The sequence below is a fragment of the Chroicocephalus ridibundus genome, chromosome 1 (assembly GCF_963924245.1).
Source record: "Chroicocephalus ridibundus chromosome 1, bChrRid1.1, whole genome shotgun sequence".
NCBI classification, from domain to species: Eukaryota; Metazoa; Chordata; class Aves; order Charadriiformes; family Laridae; genus Chroicocephalus; species Chroicocephalus ridibundus.
In genome coordinates, this window is record NC_086284.1 from 17,437,153 (window position 1) to 17,461,452 (window position 24,300).

At 39.4% G+C, this 24,300-nt stretch overlaps 1 protein-coding gene across 1 annotated transcript in view; it reads right to left on the reverse strand.

The window, feature by feature from the left end:
• TRPC6 (transient receptor potential cation channel subfamily C member 6) overlaps nucleotides 1-24,300 on the reverse strand; it is a 104,782-nt gene that overhangs the window by 29,148 nt on the left and 51,334 nt on the right. Inside the window, exons 2-3 of the mRNA XM_063329864.1 lie at nucleotides 8,964-9,738; nucleotides 908-1,093 (exon numbers count right to left, since the gene is read on the reverse strand). Of these exons, the coding sequence (XP_063185934.1) occupies nucleotides 908-1,093; nucleotides 8,964-9,738 (961 nt within the window). The remainder of the gene's footprint in view (nucleotides 1-907; nucleotides 1,094-8,963; nucleotides 9,739-24,300) is intronic.

The following is a 24,300-nucleotide window of genomic DNA, read 5'->3' on the forward strand; positions in this document are numbered from 1 at the left end:
TAAATCCTTTAATTTAAAAAAAATATTATTTTCTTGACACTGTGTTCCATCACAAACTATTAATTTCCATCTAAGGGTAATTAAACATAAACTTTATCTGGGCAAACTCTAGTTGTTTCTGACATCTATAATTTTCATGTTACTACTTCAGAAATTCCAAAACTTTAGGTCTTTCTGTTCTGCAAAGGATGCTATACAGTCTTCAGTTACGAAAGAAAGAATATGCCATATTTTCACATGCTAACATGGAAAAACATGGAAAATGTTTTTTCAGCTGGCATAAGAATACAGCTATCACTTTTGCAGAAAATCAGCTGAGGAATATTTGTAACTTGGTTCTGGAATCTTTTGGACAAATTCTGCAAAAATGAGAAGTTTGGCCAATAACCCTCTTCTCTTTCAAAACCTCTGGAAAATATAAGAAGCATCTCACAAAGGTATATATTAATAAACATTGGATTCTTGTGCACCATAAATTTTTAAGTCTAGACCCGGAAATGCAATTAAAATTTTAACTGAACCTAGTATTTTTATTTTCTAGACTAGTTCTCTACATTTAAAGGATGACTGGCTGAAGGTGCAAGAAATGTCTTTATTTGGGCAAGAGACAGTGTTGGAAGAAAGTTCACAGTCAAGGATGGATTAAGACTCAAATGTTACAAAGGACAAGCTCAATGTGATATTTTCTCTTCAAAAGTTGTTTTAGCTCTCTTTAGTGACCACAGTTTGACAAGTGTTTGACAAGTGTCCATATGCTGGTAGATGCTCTTCAGTCAAAATGATTTTCAACCAAAATGGCTGAAGTGTTCATTTAAGTGTCATAGGCTATGAAAACATAAATATTTAATAATAGCACAATTTAATACCACTATCATGACATGTCTGTTTGATCAACATAATTGCTTACTTTTTTAACTTCATACTTAATGGCGAGTTTTAAGCGGCTAAGGCTGGGGCGACCACGTTCTCCATTATTATGGCTCATCTCTACATCACCATTCAGAATAGCTTCCACTTCTTCTGTATTTCTGCACAAATCAAGGAGTCCCACTACAAAATCCTTGCATTGCATAGACAATTTCTTGTAATCGTTCTAGAAAAGAAAAGAAGAAAGACGATAACTCACTGTTTAGATCTAACACAAGAGAAAGAGTTCTACATCCCAGCTACACTTGTGAGCATCAATAGTTTGTTTGCATCTTGTTCTGTTTTTGTCTGGTAGATTGACAGCACTTTGTTAACAGACACCTACTTCCCCTGAATGTTCAAAGAGTAGGGTTTGTCTCACCTTGGTTACCTTGGACATCTACATTATCAGTTTTTATACACGAGTTACTTCTCTAGACTTCCTTTAGAGACAATTGAAAGTAAAAAGAACACTTTCAGAAATACCGTACAACATATTTTAGTGACTATTTCAAGTTGAGATAAATAGCACAGGAAATATTCTTCTATTCGCTGTCACAGAATTATAGATAACTAGTTCAGATGTAGAAAGTTACACTGTAGAGATCTCAATTGGATGAGTATCCTACAGAGAACTCGTCTACACAACTTCCCAACCTTCTTGAGAATTACATAAGTATATTGAATTTTCTTACGCCTTGAATTATTCTTGTAAATCTTATCTTTCTCATTTTCCAAAATCTCTTTTAGCTTGCAAACACAAGATTTGATTGCTGTTTTCCAGCAACTGTGTCAGCAGCACTACACATAGCATGGTGATACCACATCTCTAACTTCAACTCAGTGCTCTCTAGCTCAAATATCTCACGACAGACTTCGCAGTGTGAGCCAAAATGTTGCTCTACAGCTGCAGGTTCAGTTGCTTATTGCTTTAACTACCAAATATTCTTCTCAGTCACTGTTTTCCAAAAGGCATAAGTCAAAACAGGAAAAGATATTTTGATCACTGCAATCCACAGTTTGTTAGCCACTCCTTACTTGCAGCTGTGTTTGGGTCATAAAAGATTAATATAGCTAGAAAGATAGGAAGTTAGATGGATATAGATATGTATCTATAGCTAAAAAATGTACAGATATGTTGCCCCTGGCCTACATCTTACAAGAGATTTACTCATACATGTGTTGACAACTTCTGCTGGTTTTGTGATCTCTGCTAAATTTGATGTCTTAAAAAGATGAAATTACTGTAGAATTTTTCCCCCAAAAAAGAATGAAAATAACCCCAACCACCCCACACCATACAGGACTGCTCATGGACTCTCTATTTCATGTTCAATGTAACTTTCTATGATTGCTTTTATTACAGTAACACGTTTCTCCCTCTTCTGGTCTGTTCTGCATAGCATTCCCCCTTCTCCCACTCTTAGTCTCTGTTTAGTTCCCTCTTTTTAATTACTTCCTTCATACTAACTGCCATCTAACGCACACCCTAGAAGAGAAACCATTATTTTGAGTACACAGAACATCCTAATTTATTTGCCGAGGGTGTATTTCATGCATGTTTGTGCTTTATTACCCACAACACCACAATACCAGTTTATTACTTGGATATATTAAAGGACTGCATCCAAGTTTTACGTTTCACTTTACTTAGATGGATGCAAACATTCACAGACAAATAGTTACAGACACTATTGTACGTCTACATAAAACTGTCAGTGATTTATTTTTTTTAATAATGTAATGTAAGCAAGATAGCTCAGATCTGTCATTAAAGAGAAAGGAACTTTAATGTCATTTCTCTACAAAGACAACAGAAGCGAAATACTAAAACTAACCATTTCATGACATGCTGTATATTTTATTATTGTATTATTCTTTTTCCCTCTCTTCAGGAGAATAACAATAGAGATTAACCAAAATTCTGACTTCTTGGCACTACAGAAAGACATTTTTTGGGAGTAATGTATCACCTTCCGTTTGGCTTTCATTTTTGCAGCAGCAGCTAAGATAAGACTCAGCATTCAATCATTTTAATACAAAAATGTCCTCTTCAGAATTAAAGCAAAAGTAGCCATTTGAGATTTACAGACAGAGCAAAAACATAGAGTCAGCCTATGTACGTTTAGGTACCGTGAACTGTTACAAACTGATATTTGACCCCTGAACATCAAATGAAAAAAGGAGTATTCTTCAACAAATTTAGGACAATATAATTTGGCCTTCATAAATAACTATTTCAAAATATTGTACTAGATTTTTAATCCATTGGTATGCGCATATTTTCTGGTAGGAGACAAATATATACCTACACACTCAGACACTCTTCATCAGTATTTTCCAGCTCTGGTGACTGAGACGTGACATGGATTTTCAAAACAGTGTGTGAGGATACCAGTACTCCATGGTGGAGTCCAATGCCCTTGGGCAGTCTCAAAACAAAAGTCACATCTGATGATTTATTCTAATGAAGAATATGATTTTTTCTGAGTGTACTCCTATTTACCAAAATGAATACTGAATGAGAACTTTAAAAAATAGTCAGATACCCTATTCACACTTTGCAGAATTATCCCTTCTTTAATTCGGTTAGTACATGATATCACGTATTTACACCCAGTAAATTCACCCAGAAACTCCATCAGTTTATTTTCTCATTTGCAAATGCAATGAAGCAGCTTCCCCTCCTGTGAAATACCACCGCAGCTGTGATCCGTGGTGGTAGCTGAGCCGAAATCTCCTCGGCGGTCAGGTTACAGCAAACGAGGTTTGGGGAATCATGTGGTGCCCGGCATCACCGCCTCCGGCCCAGCCCCGGTGCAGGGCGGCTGTGAGACAGCGCAGTCAGATGAAGGCAACGCACCTCTCTGCTCCAGCTCACAGCCTGCTGTCTTGAAACCTATTCCCTTAGGAAGAATTCATCCTCTTAGGGAAGGTTATGGAGGACAGATGGGATGATAATGTCTCAAACTGCTACAGGAATATTTGTCAGAGTCTGAAGGCAGGGAAGGTTGCTCTAGCCGGGGAACTTTGTTTCTAAGAAATCAAGTGTGTTCACTTGCAGAGACTACTGCATGGGTTGCCTTTTGCCCCTTGTCTCCTCGGTCCGTTTAAATGTGCAGTGACACCAGAAAATGATTAATACACTCTTCTTGCCGCCTCAGTGTCTCCGTGTCACACGTGCATAGAAACTTACCCCTCCCCCCTAAGTCTCACATGTCTCTTACCATTACTGTGAGCCAAGGGAACGTGGAAATTTGTTTGGCTTAACTTATTTTTGAAAATGGCCACAGGCACATGGATAACTCCACAAGTTCTCCTTTACTGCAAATTGTAAACTTAATGAATGAAAAAAGCGGTCCTGGGAGACTGGAGAAGGCAGTTAGCAATTAAACTACAGTTGGAGGCTCTAAAAAGAATCAGCCCTTAATTCTGAACTAAAGTATGCACGTGCTTTATTTTATGTATGTGACAGACATGTTCAGGGCTCCTCAGCAATTTAGGAAAAGACAAATTTTGCCACACCAAGGATGAGGGGGCAACGTTGGCTGCTCCCACGCAGCAAAAGGAAGGTGATGGTTTGGGGTGAGTGCTGTGGGGGGTGAGGAACCAGGGGAACAAAAAGCTGGTGGCAGAGGAATGAGAGGAGAGGTGGGGGTGACAGTGGCTGCTGCTGAGAGGGGGCACCAGCCCTTTGTGGCAGGAGCAGCCGCAGACTGTCTTGGTGCCCCAGGTAAGGGAGCAGGCAGGCCATGGTCACTCTGAAAACCTCAGCTGACCATGTGAGCAGGAGAGCATGGCCAGGAGAGCATCACCACAGCCGTTTCTCCCAGAAGAAAGGGGCCTCCTCCACATGGCCTCCTGTGCCCAGTCACAGGCTCCTGATGTCCCCCAGACTGTGCCCGGGATGAAAATGCTCTCAGGGCACAGGCTGACATCCCACAGATGAGATGGAGCAGTGCTCCAGACCACGTCCTGGCCCTGCTTAGCGAAGTGTAGAGGCCAAGACCAGAAACATAGGTACTGCTGTATGAGGAGTTAGGATTTCGAAGTCCCTTACGAATGTAAGTGGGACCTACATGTTGGATTTAAGCATCTCAGTAGGTAGATAAACACATTATTCCCCTTACAAAGGTGGCCCCTACCCCTTCTGTGCCTCAGTTCTTCTCTAAAAGGTGACGTTAAGTTTTCTCTGAGAGAGCTGGCAATACCCATAATGAAGACTGGGACCTGATTTCTGTAATGAGGCTGCATAAATGAAAACAAACAGAAAATCAGACTTTGAGATGATAAATGGAACTTTCCTTCTCATCAGAAAAGCAAACTCAGATGACCTTATTAGGGGCATTAACTTAAAACAAACAGTAACATATCTACGTTTATTTTAAAAATACGTTTTTTTCACTCCATCACATTAAACAATAAAACTGTCTGTCACCATTATAGCTGCAGAGGACTTTGTACTTAATGCAAATTTTATCCATTTTGAACAGCACTGGCCACAGCTGTCCCTCTCAAAACTCCAGGCCACATCTCTGCAGGACAACATTTGTCAGATATCATCTGCGTCCTTATGAACATAGTAGAGATATTTCCTCTAGGGTGGGAAAATGATTTAGACGACAGAAAATACAAGCGCTATCCCCCAAAATAAAAATATTCTATATAATATCAAACCTTGTAAAGCTGCACACTTAACCATGACATACAAAGCTAAATTAAATGGCTACATTAAATCCTGAACACCTCGGAATTACTCAGGAAGCCTGAATTAGCTATTTGATTGCTAGAGAAATATTCCTACGCTGTGCTTGACACATGTGTCCAGCCAATCTTCCTTCAGAAGTCATCTTCTACTTCTGGTTTTACTCCTAATAAAGAATTATCCTCCAAAACGCTTGTGAAAACAGTACCTGCAACGAAATGCAACAGGCATGTAATGCTAGATAACACTGCTACAGAGGACTGAAGGAAGTAAAGTAGTTTATTCCAGAGAACAGCAGTTTCCACTGATTATGGCATTTCCTGTTTTGCATGAATCACAGTTTCATGGTCAGTGTTATCTCTGATGGTGTAAGACAGGAGAGAGAAGTCATTTAGAAGTTAGTAATGAAGTAACCAGCATCACAATTCAGCATCATCCCTTTCCATCGCCTCTGAGGAAAACGTGGGAGTCGTCTGTGCCGCTGGTTGCTGTAGGCACCCACTAGGAAGCTCCCCTGCAACAATATCCCATCAGCACTGTAAGATAGGTGACTTTTGAAACAGTGTATTACCAGAAAGTTCAATTTTCATTCAGGCAAGGTTTTAAATGCTTTAAACGGGCTCAGGCAAACCCTAAGTGGAGCTAAAGATTTACCATGTTCAGGTAATTTATTCACTAAAATTATACTTGTTTTGATTATGCTAACACGTGCAACACATTTTCATGAAAACCACATTTTTATGCAGGGACTGGATGATTTTATGCAGTATCTGGATAATTATAGCAAACTTCTGAAATAAAGTAAGGGCAACAATTTTTAGATAAATTGCTGCAAGCAGGGACATGAGCTTGCAGGAGCAGAAACCAGCCCAGACTCAGTAAAGAAAACAGCATCCATTTCCTGCAGCTTGTACACACAACCTTTGTACTGCCTGCTATGGACCTAAGCCAGGTATTTCTCAGTCAAGCCCCCAGCCTGTCTAGATATTGTACATGTTATCACTTATCAATAGTGTAAATGTTAACTCTCGTCAATGCTCATATAACTGTATTCCTTTGCCTTTCATATTTATCCAGAACTCACCAGGTGAATTTAGTACCTACAAAAATGTTCCCAAAAGACCTTATGTTGCCAGCCGCCTGCTCTTGGTGAAACCTTAAATTAAGAGAGACATTTCCATGTTGCCTTGTGCTTCTGCACCTCATTATTCCCACTCACCTTCACTGTATTCTACAGAGTACGTACGTCCCAGCAGAGTTTGGCTGATTAACACTCGGCAATATGGAGCTGCTCTGCCTCTTGTCCAGCCTCCTGTTTCTGCTGAGGGACAGTACCTCAAAATCTCCGTTGTAATTCTTTATGCAACACTACCCTAGAGGTAGACATCTACTTTTAGAGAAGGCAACGGAAGCAAAAGAGGAACTGAAAAAACAAGTCACTTAGGGATGAGCCAGCTCATGCCGAGGAAGGACCTCCTCATGGCTCTTCAGGGCAGGCTGCAGAAGCGTGTTTTCTGAACCAGCCCACCCTTTCCCACCCACGTGCTCCATTCCCTGCCCTGGTGGCACCAGGGACAAATACCGCACTCCCAGTTCATCTTGCCACTCAGGAACTGCAGCATACATTTGAAGGATGCTTCTTGCTGACAGTTCCAGATGATGATTTTATTTATCTTTATAATAATCTTAGCTTGTGTCGCTCCAACTGTGGTAAACGGAGCTATACAGTGCCTACAAATCAGACAACAATCTCAACATAGCCATGAACTTAACAGGCAGCATTTATGGTGTATGAAAAATGTTTTTCTGTTCTGTTCTAAATTTACTCCCCTTTAAGTTAATCAAGTCCTTTTGTTCACATCTTCAGCAGCTGCTAAAGAGAAAGAAACAAGAGTATGTGGTTTAAATACTCTTCTCTGAACTGTACATGAAAGCAGTGAATGAAAACTCAGTCCACTGAGGTCCTAAGGATTTCTGCCAGGGACTTCATGAGGCAGACTTTCATCCTCTGCTGTAAACTGAAATGCTCTTCCCAGAATTTGGTCTTATTGATATAAAATAAAAATTCTCCTCTGCTCCCATTCCAGCTGTTTAGCTGCTCTTTTTAAGAGCCCCTTGCACATTCCCTCTCCAAGAAATATTTCAGCTTCTTACAACAGATTGGTACCACAAAGGTACACCCACGAGAACGAGTCAGGAGTAATTAATTCAGAACTGCAGCAACTCAGCTCAGGTTGGCTGAGCAGAGATGGGTTCACGGCCTTGAGAACTGTACCACTGCTCGGAAGATTAGCATTAAATATTGATCATGGCAACTTCAAACTCTTCCTAACACAATGATGGAAATGATTCTCTTACTTCTTTGGAGGGGGTTTGACCTCCTGCTAGTGAAGTCTAGATATCTTACTCTGTCACAGCAGTATCATACGCTAGCATCTGCTTTCAACAGGGTCCCACAAGGTAAACCCAGTCCAAGTGATTTTAGGTAACCTGAGTCATAATTAACACTGCCTATGTTTGCACAAGGCCTGACTTTGCATTTACGGAGAGCAAAAAGCTTACATTCTTTCTGTCTTAACACAAATAAACTATGATAAATATTTTTGTAGGTTGCACACCATTGTATCTACATAATAAAAAAAAAAAAACAAAGAACATTCATGCTTCAAGGATCTAAGGGGCCTTGAATCCTTGGATCTCGACTATTTCTTTTTTTTTTTTTCAAAATCATGCATTTTTGTAACATTAAAAATTATATATAACACTGAAAAAGTCTTTAACTTCACAGAGTTCACATATAAGTAGGTACCAATAAGTCAAAAAGAGGAAAAGGTCAGTAGAAACACCAAAGACAAGCATCACATAAAAGAAGGACAAGAGGGACATTATTTAGAGTTCTTTTAGTAAATAACTGTAAAACACTGTGAGAAGTGAGAAAGCTTTCAGTCCAACTACGAGCAAATAATGAGAATGTATGAGGGTTTAGCAGAACCATGCAACTTGTCTTGTGTAAGTGACTGAACTGTCCTACTAGAGTCTCCTCTTTCCCCTGTCCTAAGCCAGCTTCAATCCTGGGTTTGAAGGGACTCCCTTACTATCCTGCCTGACAGGGAGTGGAAAATTAGTTCTTTGGCACCTTCTACATAAGCAGCATGAATTACCATCAGCACAGAGCACTAAGACATTCCCAAAGATTTAAATCTCCCATTCATTAGACAATTATACATTTTCCCACGTTATTCTGCTGACCTGTGAAGATGATGCTGATCTATCACCATCCAAGAAATGGATAAAAACCTTTGATTGAACTTTGCAATTCTGTGTCTGTCAGAATCGGTATCCCTCTACTCACCTTAAACTCTTTTTCAATGTTGGCAAGCACAGCCAACTCATTGCTGAGCTCTAAGGCAGTCATTACAGGGTCTTCACTGGACAAAGACAGATAAGCAGGGCTGGCCAGACCTTTGTAGGCATTGATTCTAGACCTAGAATGGCTGAAAGAGTCATGCTTTTGTTTCTGATTGCATTCACTGCACTTGCAGAAATAGTCATGTGGCCTATCGATCCGAGCTCCTTTTCTCAGCAGAGTGTGGACAATCTCATATTCATGGCAGTGAGCGGCCAGAATGATTGGTGTGACATCATGGGAAAACCGTGTGCCATCTTCATCGTATGCATAGAAATCATCATGCTGGAGCTCCGACTGGCTAGGACTCAAGGCAAGCCTCTTGCCTTCGGCAAATGCAGGATGGTTTAGGATGGCTTCCACTATCCGAACGTAACCTTTGCTAATAGCCAAAAGCAAGGCATCCCCAACCCGAGACAGGTTCTCCTTCTTTAGCAGAAGTTCTGTGATCTCCAGGTGCTCATTGGCAACTGCCAGCTGCAAGGCGTTCTGCCCCATATAGTCCACACAGTTCACATTGAGTGAGGGACATTCTTCCAGCATTTTGCGAATAACTGGAATATTTCCATATTCTGCTGCATCCAAAAAGCGCTCCTCCTCAAGAGAAAGACTTGTGGAGTGGTCATTAAACATATACGCTGGCCCTCGACTGGCCTGCCTCCTCCCCTTCTCCCGGAGAATGGTCTGTCGTCGTAGCGCTAGTCTATTCTCGTTACCTCGGCTGTGTGGAAATAGAGAAATTATTAGTTCTACTGTATGCAAGGGCAAATCCATTTTAAACGATAATTAATAAAAATACTTTAATGATCTATCTGCTGCATATTTTAATGCACTTAGCAACCACTGTTGCTACACAGCCCCAGAATCAGTAGCCAGCAACCTTTTATTTCAACAAGGAGAAAAAGACTTAGTCAATCATCATTTAAGACCATGCCTTTTTCCCTGTTTTGTCCTCCACAACTTTTGCATAATATTTAGTGAAGGTGGATTGTGCTTCATGTGAAATAGGTAGAATAACAGTTTAAAAGGTAAGGTTCTTTCTCAGGTTTATACAGAAACCCCTTTCTGCTTTTCCGGCACTCTTCTGTCCAAACTTCTCATCATCATTTGGTATCCCACACATCCCTCTGATGTGTACGGTCACTTCACAAAACGGTCACTTGAAAAACCTGATCGCCTTCTACGAGAAAGTAACCTGCTCGGTTGATGAGGGGCAAGCAGTGGGCATTGTCTACCTGTATTTCTCCAAGGCTTTCAACATGGTTTCCCACAGTCTGCTCCTAGAGAAAGTGATGCATTATGGTCCAGATAAGTGGTCTGTGCGGTGGGTGGGGAACAGGCTGACAGGCCACCCCCAGAGGGTGGTGGTAAAGAGCTCCTTTTCAAACTGGCAACCTGTCACAAGTGGGCTCCCCCACGGATCGATCCTGGGCCCAATGCTGTTTAATATACGGATAAGTGATCCAGATGATGTAGTATCAGTGTGTGTGTCCAGATCAAGTGTACCCTGATGAAGTTTGCCGATGACACCAAACTGGGCAGGGAAGTTGGCACTTTGGAAAAGAGAGACACCCTGCAGGTAGACCTGGGTAGGCTGGAAGAGTGGGCTAACAAGAAACTTATGAAGTGCAACAAGGACAACTGTAAGGTCTTGCACTTGGGAAAACATAGTCCAGAAGTGCAGCACAGGCTGGGATCTATCTGGCTGGGGAGCAGCTCTGTGGAAAGGGACCTGGGGGTCCTGGTGGACAACAAGCTCAATATGAGTGAATATGAGTGCTGCAGCAAAGAAAGCAAACAGGATGCTGGGTTGCATCAACAAGAGAGATAAAGTCATCATCCCACTCTACTCAGTGCTTGTCATGCCACACCTGGAATACTGGGTTCAGTTTTGGTCCCCGCTATACAAAAAAGATGTGGACAGGCTGGAGAGGGTCCCGAGCAGGGCCACAAATGTGATCAAAGGACTGGGAAGCCTGCCATGACACAAGGCTGAGAGAAGTGGGTTTGTTCAGCCTTGAGAAAAGAAGGCTTAGGGGAGACGTTATCACCATGTTCCAGTATTTAAAGGGTCGCTACAAAGAAGATGGAGACTCCCTTTTTACAAGGAGTCACATGGACAAGACAAGTACAAGTTACTGGGTACAAGATCGGTACAAGTTATTCCTGGGGAGACTCCAACTGGACACAAGAGGAAATTTTTTCACAATGAGAACAATCAGCCATTGGAATAGTGTCCCCAGGGAAGTGGTGGATTCCCCATCATTGGACACTTTTGAGATTCAGCTGGACACGGTGCTGGGCCATCTTGTCTAGACTGTGCTTTTGCCAAGAAAGGTTGGATAAGATGATCCTTGAGGTCCCTTCCACCCTGGTATTCTACGATTCTATGATTCACAAAAAAAGTGCTTCCTATTTTACTCTAGAAAAGAAGAAAGCATTAGAACATTTTTACACGCTAAAATTTCACTTTCTGGTTACACAAATATTTTCAACAGAAAACATTCAGCTAAGTTTGAGAATTGCTGCAAGAGTGAAACTATGTTTTCTCCAGATGAATGTACTACTTTCTGACGCTTTGCTAGATCTAACAGATATTTTGAAGGACTTCACTGGAACAAGTGAGTATCAAAACAAAGAACATCAGTTGTCAAGTTCATTGTTTAAATATATATTTTCAGTATAAAGATGACCTGGAGAATAGCGATGACATGCAATGACTACCTCAGTCCAGAGACAGCCATGAGGACAGTGAGGATAGCCCACGTCTGCTCAGCTGGTAGGAGGAGTCCCAGTGACACCACATGAGCCTAGATGCGCTCAGGTGGCCCTTCTGAAAGCCACCATCCCCTCAGGATGCCATTCACCCAAAGCTCTTTGCTTGGTCTATGATGGTGCTAAGTCACAGCTCAGAGTGAAGACGTCATGGTTTGAAAGGAGTCAGCAGTTGCAGGATGAGGGACAAGAGATTGCCCAGGACAGCAGGGCACACGAGCATGGAAATTCTCTAAATTCCCTTCTGCCTCAGAAAAGCAGGCAGGCTGACTTCACTTGCTTTTATTATTCTTACCCCCATCACTACCTCAGCAACCGCCTAAATTACATTTTGGATCTGATTTCTCCTCATCAGCCCTGCTGATGTTTTTCTGACATCTATAATTGAATGCTCAGTCATAAATTGAATCTGTACGAGATAAAAGCATATCGACTGCATTGTATGACATCTGTTACTCCCCATCTCCACCATCCTTTTCATTATTGCAGTTCATAACCTTGATATCCTATTTATTCCTCCACTCAGTAGCTTGCCAACAAATCCTGCCAAGTCTTGCTTCATGATAGCTCTGAAAAGTTGTCCATTCATCTACTACTGAAAGCCGCAGCCATTCCTCACTTCTTATATTAATCATTCATTACCTCATTAATAATTATTTAATTATTAAAACATAAAGTGAACCATATCAATACTAAGTTTGCTGAGAAATGCTACAAAATATGCTGCATTCTCTTTAACAAGAAGAAAATTTAATTCATGACTCCATTATTTCAGTCAACCAAGATCCCAACCCTCAACAGAAATTCAGTTGCAAATAATTTTCTCTCCTAGAATTACTCTGCTAAACTACATAATATTCACTACAACTTCATCTCTTTTCTTTTTGAATAGCAGCTTAATGATTCTTTACACACATATGCTCAAATACACTTCACTATTTTCAGTATTTCCCACAAAATAATAACCATGAGCATCATTTTATTCATTAAATACAAGTATTTCAATGACAGTAAAAAAATCAGTCTTTGTGACTCAAAATGTCTTCACAAAAAGTAACATTACAAGATATTATTTCTTCAGATTTATATTTAACTTCGCTGTAAGTTTCCTTTTTGCCTCTTGCCTTCTCAGTGCCACAAATATGGGAAGCATTGGAAATGCTTCAAATTGCTGAAGTCCTAAATCTAAAAGGACAATTTTTCTGCAAGATAATTACAGGTGTGGAATGTGGAATATATCAAAATTGACAACCATCACATTGTCCAATATGCAGACAGTACTAATACCGTGCTACAGTGGCAAGTTTACAGCCTTAGTTTGGACTATGTGTGTCATTTCATGATACGGAATAGTTAGATCCCATCCTCATCTACTCTTCAGTATCTCTACAAAGGCTGTCTCAGTTACTGTGGGGGTTCAAAGCATATGAGAGAATGTGGATATATGCTAATGCCTTATAGGTAAATATGCTGTATGGCTGGTTGAAATTTTTCCATGCATATTTCTAGATATTTTAAAATTAAAAAAAAAATATTTTTATTTGTTGAAAATAAACAAAGGAGAGGTTTCATAGAAAACATGAAAACTGAAAGAATGAAAATGTTACTGGCATTGGTGACAATATTGGTGCCAAAACCTGAAATTCATTAAATAGAAGCCAGTCTTTTGATGTATCTACAAGTGTTTTACTGGAAACTTGGGTGCTAAATTGGATGAAATGGTAGAAAGCGGAGATTGCAGCAGAGAAAGCAGACGCCAGACTCCCCAGTTTTGAAAGTTATACCTTAAAGAACTGTAACGTGGTTCCGAAAAGTTTCTTCAAACATGGAATATGAGAGTGTATTGGTAAGGTGAACATCAACCGGGAGACAGGAACGAGAAGGAAGTTAAAGACAAGGGTAGAAAAAATGAGAAAGAAAAGCATGTAAGGGGAAACTTTAAAACCTGCTGGGTTTTAAGATTTACGCCCTGAATAACTCTTTGGCAATGACCATAGCAACAGCATAGGGAGACAGGTTCCTTAACTTCCACAGCAGAGTTAGTTCTCAAAAAATAAAGGACTTAAATGTTTCAGTTAAGTTAATCCTACAGACAAGGGTTTTAATCGGGCTGTACGTTTCTTGAGTTTTAGAGCTTACTGGAAAAAAGACGCTCAGTGTAATAATCATAAAATTTTGGAAAAAAAGATGTTTAGTTGATTCTGATCAACTGATCAGAACTGATTTTCATTCACCATTGCCTTTGCATATCCAGACTGTGCAATGCTTGGAAAAAAATACATTTTTATAGTTAAATGAACTAGAACTAAAGTAAAAATAAGTAATACATAGTGTAGTTACGCATCTTCTACCAAATTTAATTAAACTTGGTGTAGTTTTAGAGCTTAACTGATAAAAAATAAAGTTTTTCTACTGTAAAAGGACAAATTTATAAAAAACGGATACAAAAACTTTGACTCCACTGTTTTTAAGACATTCTGCAAATGTGATGTCGTGAGAGTGCACTAAATTGTGAATTGCTACTCAACTGCTACCTTTTTTTAGGAGATATTTAGAAAAACAAGTGTATCTGGGTTGGACATACTTTACATATATATAACATTTTTTTAAATTATTCTTCTATTCTCCTGCACTTTTAATGAACTATCATATTGGGTTTTTTTGATGCATACTGCTTTGCTCTCTTTCTATTCTACAGCTGAGTGTATAAATGCAAGAACCTAGCAAAATCATCATAGGAGGCAGCCCTAAACAGGTAGGAAGAATAAAGCATTATTTGGTCAAAAACAGCATTTTCAGATGAAATATAGATAAGAAAGGTGACATTTAGAGTGATTACTTCAAAAAGTAATACTTTTGAGGTGGTTTTTTCAGTTTAGAAAAATGTAGCAAGCTTACAAAATTCAATACATATATACAGGAAAAGTAGGATAAATATCAAATAAAGAGCATATAGGGTTTTTTTCCTGAGATACGCTTCCACAGTTCATAGGATTTGTATTTATTACTAATAAAAAAGTTTACTTTCAAAACCAATTTACACATAGAACTCAATATTGCCCTGCTGGCATTTAAATATTTTGTGCTGCTTGAAGGAAGAAGAAATGTTTCTCTGCTAGCAATTTGGAAAAAAAAAATATTACAAAGTATCAAAAAATTAAACTAATTATTATATATAATAGTTACATATAGATATAACTGTGCTTGCATCATTTTGCTATTATCTAGTCAACCTCTTATTTGACTTATATTTGACTTGTGTTTCCTTTTGCTACTTCTTTCACAGTAGAAGCTATAATGCTGTTTGGATTCCACAGGGCTCAGCAAGTTTGGGTAGCAAAAGGTGAAAACGACCACCTCTATCTGAGAAGGCGCTGTGCAATTTAGCTCTTGACTTGAATAAACCGTTAAAATCAGATTTTTTCAAAGTATCAGTTGCTCAGTTTCTCTAAACGTTTTTATGTCAAATGTAAGCACTACCACAATAACAAAATGCAAGTTTTACTATTCAAAGAAATGGTGCTTCTTTTCAGTGTTTGGTATGGAGTCAGACAACTCCAATTGAAATGCAGTAGCAGGACACACTGTATAGCAGGTTAATCACATCATGTAAATTTGAGTTCCCAGTCCAATCAATGAAATGAAAGTAAAAAATTGTATTACATCCTGATCACTTCTGAAGCTATGCAGCCCCTTCCATAGTTCTTTGCTCAATAAAAGCCATTATAGGTGCTAATATTTTCTCAGTGCAAGTTTTGCAGCTGACTCAACTGGCAGCAGAATGAGTAAAGGCAATGAGTAAAGTAACCAGCGTCTATCACGTACTGATCTTTAATCTACTTCTTGTATTTAGCAAAGGAAAGGCTTTGAAAGATTTGAATTAACTTATGTCAGCATATCAGCTGCTACAACTGTTCTCATCTGTACTTCTACTAACTCTCATCATGGCTACTGCAATTTTGCTCTCCACAGCCTCTTCAGACTTTAAGATGTGACCATCTTCCAACAAAAGTCACTGCTGTATCTCTCACCTTAGAAATCCCCAGAGGACCCATGCTCCCTCTACCTTATTTCACCCCAATTTGTTCTAAAGACCCAAACCACCGTGCTTTAAGATATACTTGTTTTGCTCCAACTGGTATCATGGATCATAGAATCATTTAGGTTGGAAAACACCTTTAAGATCAAGTCCAACTGTTAACCTCGCACTGCCAAGGCCATCACTAAACCATGTCCCTCAGCACTATATCTACCTGTCTTTTAAATATCTCCAGGGATGGTGACTCAACCACTTTCCTGGGCAGCCTGTTCCGATGTTTGATAACCCTTTTAATGAAGAATTTTTTCCTAATATCCAATCTAAACCTCCCCTGGCACAACGTGAGGCCATTTCCTCTTGTCCTTTCACGTATTACTCGGAAGAAGATACCAAGCCCCACCTTGCTACAACTTCCTTTCAGGTAGTTATAGAGAGTGGATAAGGTCTCCCTCAGCCTCCTTTTCTCCAGGCAAAAAACCCTCAATTCCCTCAGCTGCTCCTCATAAGACTACAAGGGTCTATTTCCCTCAATCCTTACTCCATCAGTTTCTCTCCCATTCCTTCCATATGTGCTGCAACTGTATACGTGAAAGCTCCTGCTGCTAATATCTACTATCCAAAAAGCCATGCTGCATCTCCTACCTACCATGGGAAGCGTTCACAAAGACTAAATTCAGTTTAATGAGGTTAATCTCTCCAACTCCTGCAGTAAGTAAAGGCAAACAGACACCACGAGATCAAGATTCAGAGCAGGAACTCCATCTCTCCATAATCTTGTAGATTATGTACCGTGTACAGGATGGTTAGCATCATCAACATAACATTAGCTATGTTATGTTTACGTTAGCCTAAGATAAATAGCCTAAGTTCCCCACATCTGCTCCATGCATAATAACACATCTCTACTACTTATCCTTCTGCTTCTGAGTCTCAGTTTTGGAAGAAACATTACGACAATACCCATGCACGCAAAGATGGAGTTAGGAAACCTAAAGTTCATCTGGAGTTAAAAGTATCAAAGGATGTGAAGACCAGCAAAAAATGTCTTCTGAAAGTGCACTAGAAGCAAAAGGAAGACTAAGGAAATTCATGTAGGCCCACTTTTAAACAAACTGGTGGACCCAGTGACCAATGACACAGTACTGAGGTACTCAATGCTTTTTTTGCCTCAGTTTTCACCAGTAAGGTCTGTCCCTAGACCTCAAAGGTCCCCAGCAGAGTGAAGCATTACATACATTTGAGGAAGATTGACCTGGGCTACAATTAAGCCAACTGGACACACAATCCTGAAACCTTGCATCCAAGGGTACAGAGGGAGCTGGCAGATGTCATTGCAAGGCTGCTCTCTATCACTTTTTAAAGTGCATAGTGACTGGAGGAATTTTTACTCATAGGAAACAGGTTTTCCTCCTTTCTTAGCTACCCACTGGCTTCTCAGTTTTGAATAAACTAATCATTGAATTGAAGGAGCACAATAATCTGAGATGCAGAGACCATCCTACTGAGCAGCATGCTGGCAAATTCCATATCAATCTTGAACTGCTTCTTTCTTCATGATCTCTGCAACAATCACTTACTGCTAAGCATCATTTAAATAATTTATACTGCAATTATTTGAAGAGACAATAGATTCAGCCCATGAAAAATATCATAATAATTTTTTAAAACTCCTTCAAAAAAATAGAGATGCATTCAGTCTAGATTCAGTTCTTATTTAAACTAAGTGACAAGATGTTGTGGTTTAACCCTGCAGGCAGCCAAACACCGCACAGCCGTTTGCTCACTACCCCCAAGTGGAATGGGGGAAAGAGTCAGAAAAAAGGTAAGACTCAAGGACTGAGATAAAGACAGTTTAATAGGACAGAAAATTAAGGGAAAATAATAATAATAATGATAAAAGACTATACAAAACAAGTGATGCACAGTGCAATTGCTCATCACCTGCTGACTGATGCCCAGACAGTCCCTGAGCACCAACTGCCACCCCTTGGCCAACACTCCCCAGCTTTTGTTGCTGAGCGTGATGTTATATGGTACGGAATATCCCTTCCGTCACTTGGGGTCAGCTGTCCCAGCCGTGTCCCCTCCCAGCTTCTTGTGCACCCCCAGCCTCCTCGCTAGTCGGGTGGTGTGAGGAGCAGAAAAGGCCTTGACTTAGTGTAAGCACTGCTCAGCAACAACTAAAACACCAACATTGCTCTCATCCTAAATCCAAACCACAGCACGATAGCAGCTACGAGGAAGAATATTAACTCTATCCCAGCTGAAACCAGCACACAATAACAATAGCACTGATTTAAAACACCTATCTTTATGCGCCCTGCAAAACTAAACCAGTAGAAAATTATTTTGCTATCATTTGATCCTTATACAAGGAAACGAACCCTTCAACAGGATCATGGTGGTTATTTTTTCCTGAGATGTTAACAACTTCAGTTAACCAGCCAAAAATTGCAGTTCATTAAACATTTTCTCTTTCATTTTTCAAATAATAGAAATCAATTATATTTCTATTCCAGCAATACATTCAGTACAATTTATGAAAACAAAGAGTAATCATTGCTAGTGAAGAATACTTAGAATTAGCTTGTTTGTTCAGTAGTGTTTCCTCTTTCCTTGCCTGTATTTAGAAGAAAATAATTTCTTAAATGGAAGATTAAGTACATACATTCCCTAGACACTAGTTCATCTTCTGGAGTAGAACTTATTACAGAATGAAATAGAAGATTTTTGCGTTGTTTGCTGGACTGTAGCGCATGTCTGATGCAGAGCTCTAAAATCTCAGTGTAATCTATTTTCCCTTCATCAATATATTTTATATCTATGAAATAATTTTCCTGTTTTGGCCATTTGCAATTGCAGTTAATTAAAATTAAGGGTCTGTAATTAAAACTGGTTCTTGCAGCGTAAGACTATAAATATGTTTAATTGTAACAGAGAAAGCAAATTGTTCCACTTTATTATTTCTGCTTAATTAGATACACATAGTAAATATTAATTCAGGAGGTTTTTTTAAGAAGAGTATAAGATACTTGATTGTCTCCAAGAGCAGGGAAAGGAATTGACCTGATGATCCAGAATAGTATGTTCAGTCCTGTTCTGACCTTCTTATATTTATTTCACCATTACTAAGGTCTTTTCAGTCCATCTTTTATCAAAAAGATGCCCATGTTAGCACCTATCGTCACAGATCCTGGCCACATAATTCTAAAAGCCACTTGAAACCTCAGCCTTCCCAGACTACTGAACAACTGTTTGTTGCAACAGATTATTAATGCACTTTGGGGGAAATGTAGTCTAAATGACCATACTTATTACTTAAGAGCCAGTATGGCCAAGCCTGGAATACTGTCATCAGTTTGGATACCATATTTCAGGAAGGAGTTCTACAAAATAATAAATTAAATGCAAGAGAGCAGCAGTGGTCACACAGTCTCTACCGTATTTTCCACTTCAAGCGCAATAAGGTTGATTTTGTGAATTATATAGGGTGGTATTCCAGTCATCTCATTTCTAGCATAGGAACAGTAGGATTCTAGTATAAATTAGTCATCTTGATCTACTCTGTAGATAAAGGAGAGACAATTCTCCTGTCTACCTTTACTATTTATTGTAGGATAGCATAAATTTTCATGTGGAGCACCTACATTTTTCCATTGTTTAAAAAAGAATCCTAAATGATTAGGTAAGATTAAGGCCTCCTATAACGTAGGTAGTTTAGTAGGAACACAGACCACAGAAGGATGATGGAGTCAAGTCCCTTACAAGTACAGATGCCAATTCCTATTACAATATTAGACTCTTTCTTAAAGGAAATTGCTGTCTTGCTGGAATTTTATTTACTCCCACTAATCTCGCTGAAAGACTAATCCAGAATTTGATTGTTCTAGCAGTTAGAAACATCCACCTAATTTTCAGCCTAAATTTAATAATGGAAAATTTGTATCTATTTGTTTTTGCTTAGGAACCAGAACTGTATTTCAAATTAAGTAGCACTTTCTCCTGACAATGGTTACCCGCAACCCACAGACACACAGCAATCATATCCCCTCTCAGCCTTCATATTGCTGAGCTAAATCAAGCTCATCTCATTTCCTGCTCTGTCCATGCGGTTAAATCTGCCACAGAACAAAAACCTACACAAGTACGCCTTCCTGAAATATATAGTAATCCCATGGGTCAGTGTTTGCAGTAAAATTGCTAGCAACCATTTTGTATTAAAATGTACATCTTTGGCTATCTCTGTGGTGCATTTACATTCAAGGAATTAGGCATTACGGATTCCTCTGTGAGCCAGAGATAAGTCTCCTGCCTTTGCTGACTTTCCTCAATCAGGTGTCAGACAGTGAGTCGCTGATTTATGAACTGAAAGAACTGTGATGAAAGGTCTGATTTCGACCCTCAGCTCCCTTTGAGGACACAAACCTTCCTTATGAAGAGTTGTAGAGCTGGGAAAGTTTGGGCATGGGAAACAATTGTGAGCATTCACAGCATTATAATCCAAAGTAAAAAGCTTTTTAGGAGAGTCTGCAATAGCTGCCAGAGGCTGAACGAGCTTGCTTAGTGACACGATAGCCGCCTCTTCTTTTTCATTTACTCATGTAGGAGGGTTTATTATACTCTAAACTTACTGTCTGAAAGCACTCTGTTAACTCATTTAAACTTGAGGTTTGGCTTACCTTCAAAAATTTATTACCTGTGGAAGAAGACTATACAACTTCTTAAGAAATCAGAACATATAAACTCAGAAAATGCCATTCTGCTTCCGTCTTCATGACTATGCTTTAGTAAGAGACACCACGTTGAAGTCCTTTACTTGCATGTATTAATGCAAAACCAGACATAATGCCTGTAGCTCTCATGAAGAGAAAATAAACGTGTACTCATGTATACTGCCAGCAATGCAAATCTACAGGATGGAAGCACGGCAAGGAAAAAAGGGGGCTGAGATTGCTGGCAGCATCCTAAAGAAAAATATTAAAGTCATAAATACTCTAAGAGCAAAGTAAATGGAGAAAGTTGAGTTATGTTGCCACACTGGCTTAACCACAAATTTCTCAATCTCATGAAATTCAATAATTTTGAAAACTGGCCAATTACTAAGCATGACAATAGTATCCACTGCTTATTGAAACTCAAGTAGCTAGCTGAAACAATGTCGAAACCATTAGTAACCAACTTTGAATCACCTCTGTCGGTGAGCGTCCAGAAAACTCAAAAGGCCACAGACTTTTTTAGAAAAAAACAAAGTAAAAAAAAAAAAGCTAATGTAAACTATATCAATCAATTTCAAATTTAATTCTCATATGCTGTTGTTAAAGTGTCAATAATTAGTAATTAGCTAGGAGATCAGATAAGAAGTAATACCAAATAAGACCATCTACATCAAACACCCAAGAATAGATTATCTTGGAACAATCTAATTTCCTTCTGTAACAGAAGAAGAAGCTGTGTGAGCCAGGCAGGACCCACATATATATTACGGGTCTTTAGTAAGGCTCTTGCTGCTGTCACATGTGATATTATAACAAGCAAACTAGAGAAAGGCTGAAAGAAATTATGAAGAGGAAGCACAGTTGGTTGAGAAACTGTAGTTATCAATCCAAGGTTATAAAGACAATTTGGTCAGAAAATCTGACTTAGGTCTGGTATTATTTCATACATTCCTGAAATGCGATGGATGACAGAATAAAAACTCCGTGTTTTACATTTGCACAAGAACTTAGTCTGAGAGGAACTGAAAATGGGAGGAGAGCAAAGCTAGGATTTTGAATGTGCCTGACAAGTGATCTGAAACAAATGCTATGCAATTTGGAAACAAGTAAAAAGTTTTGCACCTAAGTAAGAATAAGCAAGCACACATTAAAAGATGTGACTGGCCTAGGTTAGTTTGGAAGGGGTAGGTATGAAATAACATTGCTATTACGCAAACCTGCGGTGACACAGGCCCCGCACTTCGAGCACAATACAGAACAACTGCAATTAGTCTAGAAGATGACTAGCGAGCTGACCAAAGGTCTGGAAGACAAGAAGTAAAGAACACATAGGTTTGGGTTAATCTGCATAAAACTGAAGGAAGATAGTGTTCAAAGCAATGGTGAAAAAGGAAGGGAACAATTTGTCTTTATTCAGGTCTGGGATTGGTAGGCAACCTGTAGCTCCACAGTGCCTAGAGCTTGATGGTAAGAAAATATTTCTATTCTTCCACTCTTCTTTATCATACATATATTAAAAATATATGTAGTATATAACATATAATATATAATTTGCAAGATATATTTTGTAAACTGATATATATAAAATACATAGTAACATGTATAGAATTAAATAATATATACTTAGTACAATCAGAGAGAGGATGTGAGCTCAGACAGAAACATGGTCTGAACTTCTATGCGATGCCATGCTATAGGGCCAGGAGTGATACGCATAGAAAGGAAGATTAGGTTAAAATTCTAAATGTAAAGACAGTGAACAGCTGGAAACAAATATCTGAAAAAAACTTGGATTTTCCATCACCAGAGATCTTGAAGGACAGCTGTGATAAACACACTGTAGCAATGGCTATGGAACAGCTGAGCTTGCTTGGTGGAGAGGAGTTGGCTAAAACGTCCACATCCCTACTAGCCCTATTGTCTATTATTTGACGCTGCAAATCATCAATAGGGACATACCTGTCTGATGGGGGAAGACAAACCCCTCAGACTATGTTAGTCCGTACTCATGCTTCTTCTGCAGTTGTCCATCATCAGTCAGTCACTGAAGCCCATGATGTCCCACATCCTTTACTATTACAAAGCATGTGTATGCAGCTCTCACAAGATACGTCTCTCTCCAGAAACTGGTAACAAACTACAGACCACGACAACTCCCTGGCTTGCATCCGATGGTCGAAGTTAGAGCCCGTACAAGCTGAAGGCATGCGAAGTGTTGAGCGTTGATAAAGGCCCATCTCAAAGGCCTGGAGACCGAGTCAGGGTGCTGGTTATTACTGTCTCCAGGTCTGAGCTTGGCAAGGAGCGGCCGGGAGAGCTTGTGGGACCACCACCTATACACCATCAGAGAGATGTTTATCTTTTACAGGCAGCACGATGGCTTCTTTTGCTGGTGTCTTCTAACTGGAATGATCTTTGATCATTCTTTGATCTATTTAATGATAATGGGAACAGCCTCTTAATAGCATCCGCTTTGGTATAAAGGCTCACAGTTTCTCCATAACCCTTAGAAGCTGGTGCTAAAAACTAAGTGGGCTAGTGCTGAAGCACTCTGTAAATAACAAGCCAAAACCAGCTGTGGACATTTACAATAAAATTTCCAAATAGCCAGTGAGTGGTTGCACTAGAAACGAGAAAAGCCCTTAATGAACATCCCTTCAGTATTTCATTTTGCAGCACTTGAAAGGTACAAATAAAAGTATGTCTATCTGTGTAGTTTTTTTATCAGAAGATATACATCTAACACCGAGTATGAAATATGTCATCCTTAAGAGTGTTACTTGAAATTATGGCTGAAACTGATGTGCCTTCTGGGGCTGCCCTGGAGGCACTTCTGAGACGTGGACTGTCATAGCTTTTTGTTTACATACTGCTGAGAAGTGTTTTCTCCAAGCTGATTTATTATGTTGTGCAAATGCTTTTGTACAGAAGCAGTTAAATACAATTTAATTTTAAAGAGTATTTCCTTGTCTGCAGCTTGGTGAAAAGTTCACATCTGTCGATGTGAAACTGGAAGGGTAGTGGTCTGAGAAACATTTTCTTCAGGGAATAGCAAAAAAAATTTTCTCTCTCTCCTGGAAAGCAGTTCAGTAGCTATTTAGCGGTTGATGGAGAGAAAGCACACAACACAGGGCTAACAACCATTTCCCAGGCTCCTTATTTCATTCGTCATTCTCCCTACTTTTTACCCTGCTCTTTCACTCCAGCAATAAAACCAGTGGCTTATTATTGATGAAGCAGCTGCCCACCACTGAAACGGGAATGACAAGTAAATAGAGAAGTTTAAGGAAGTGGTTAAGAAAATAGTGTCTGGAGACAAATGGTGCAAGGAGGAAAGGCAACCTGGAAAACCGTAACTGAGTTTGGTTAAAGGAGATTTATCAGAAACAACAAATAACACTTTGAAGAATTCTGATTGCTTGAAGCTTTTAAACAGAGAAATGGGGTTAAAATTCTTTCCTAAGCATAAAAAAGGAGAGAAGGGAGTGCTTTACTAGCCCACAACCTGTTATATACCATACTTGCAACGCAAAGAAAATGGAGCAGATTCAACAGCATAGGACGGTAAGGCAGGACAGATGACACTACGAAATGGGCTGAGACTGCTTAGCACGGAGTGTCAGGAGATAGCTTTTCATTTTTATCATCCTTTTCTTTGGCGATTAGTGTAATTTTAAGCTTTAGAAGACATCTATGGAACTAGGTTTTGTAGGTCTGAAGATCCCATTGTACCTGAGCACATACAGAATTTCTT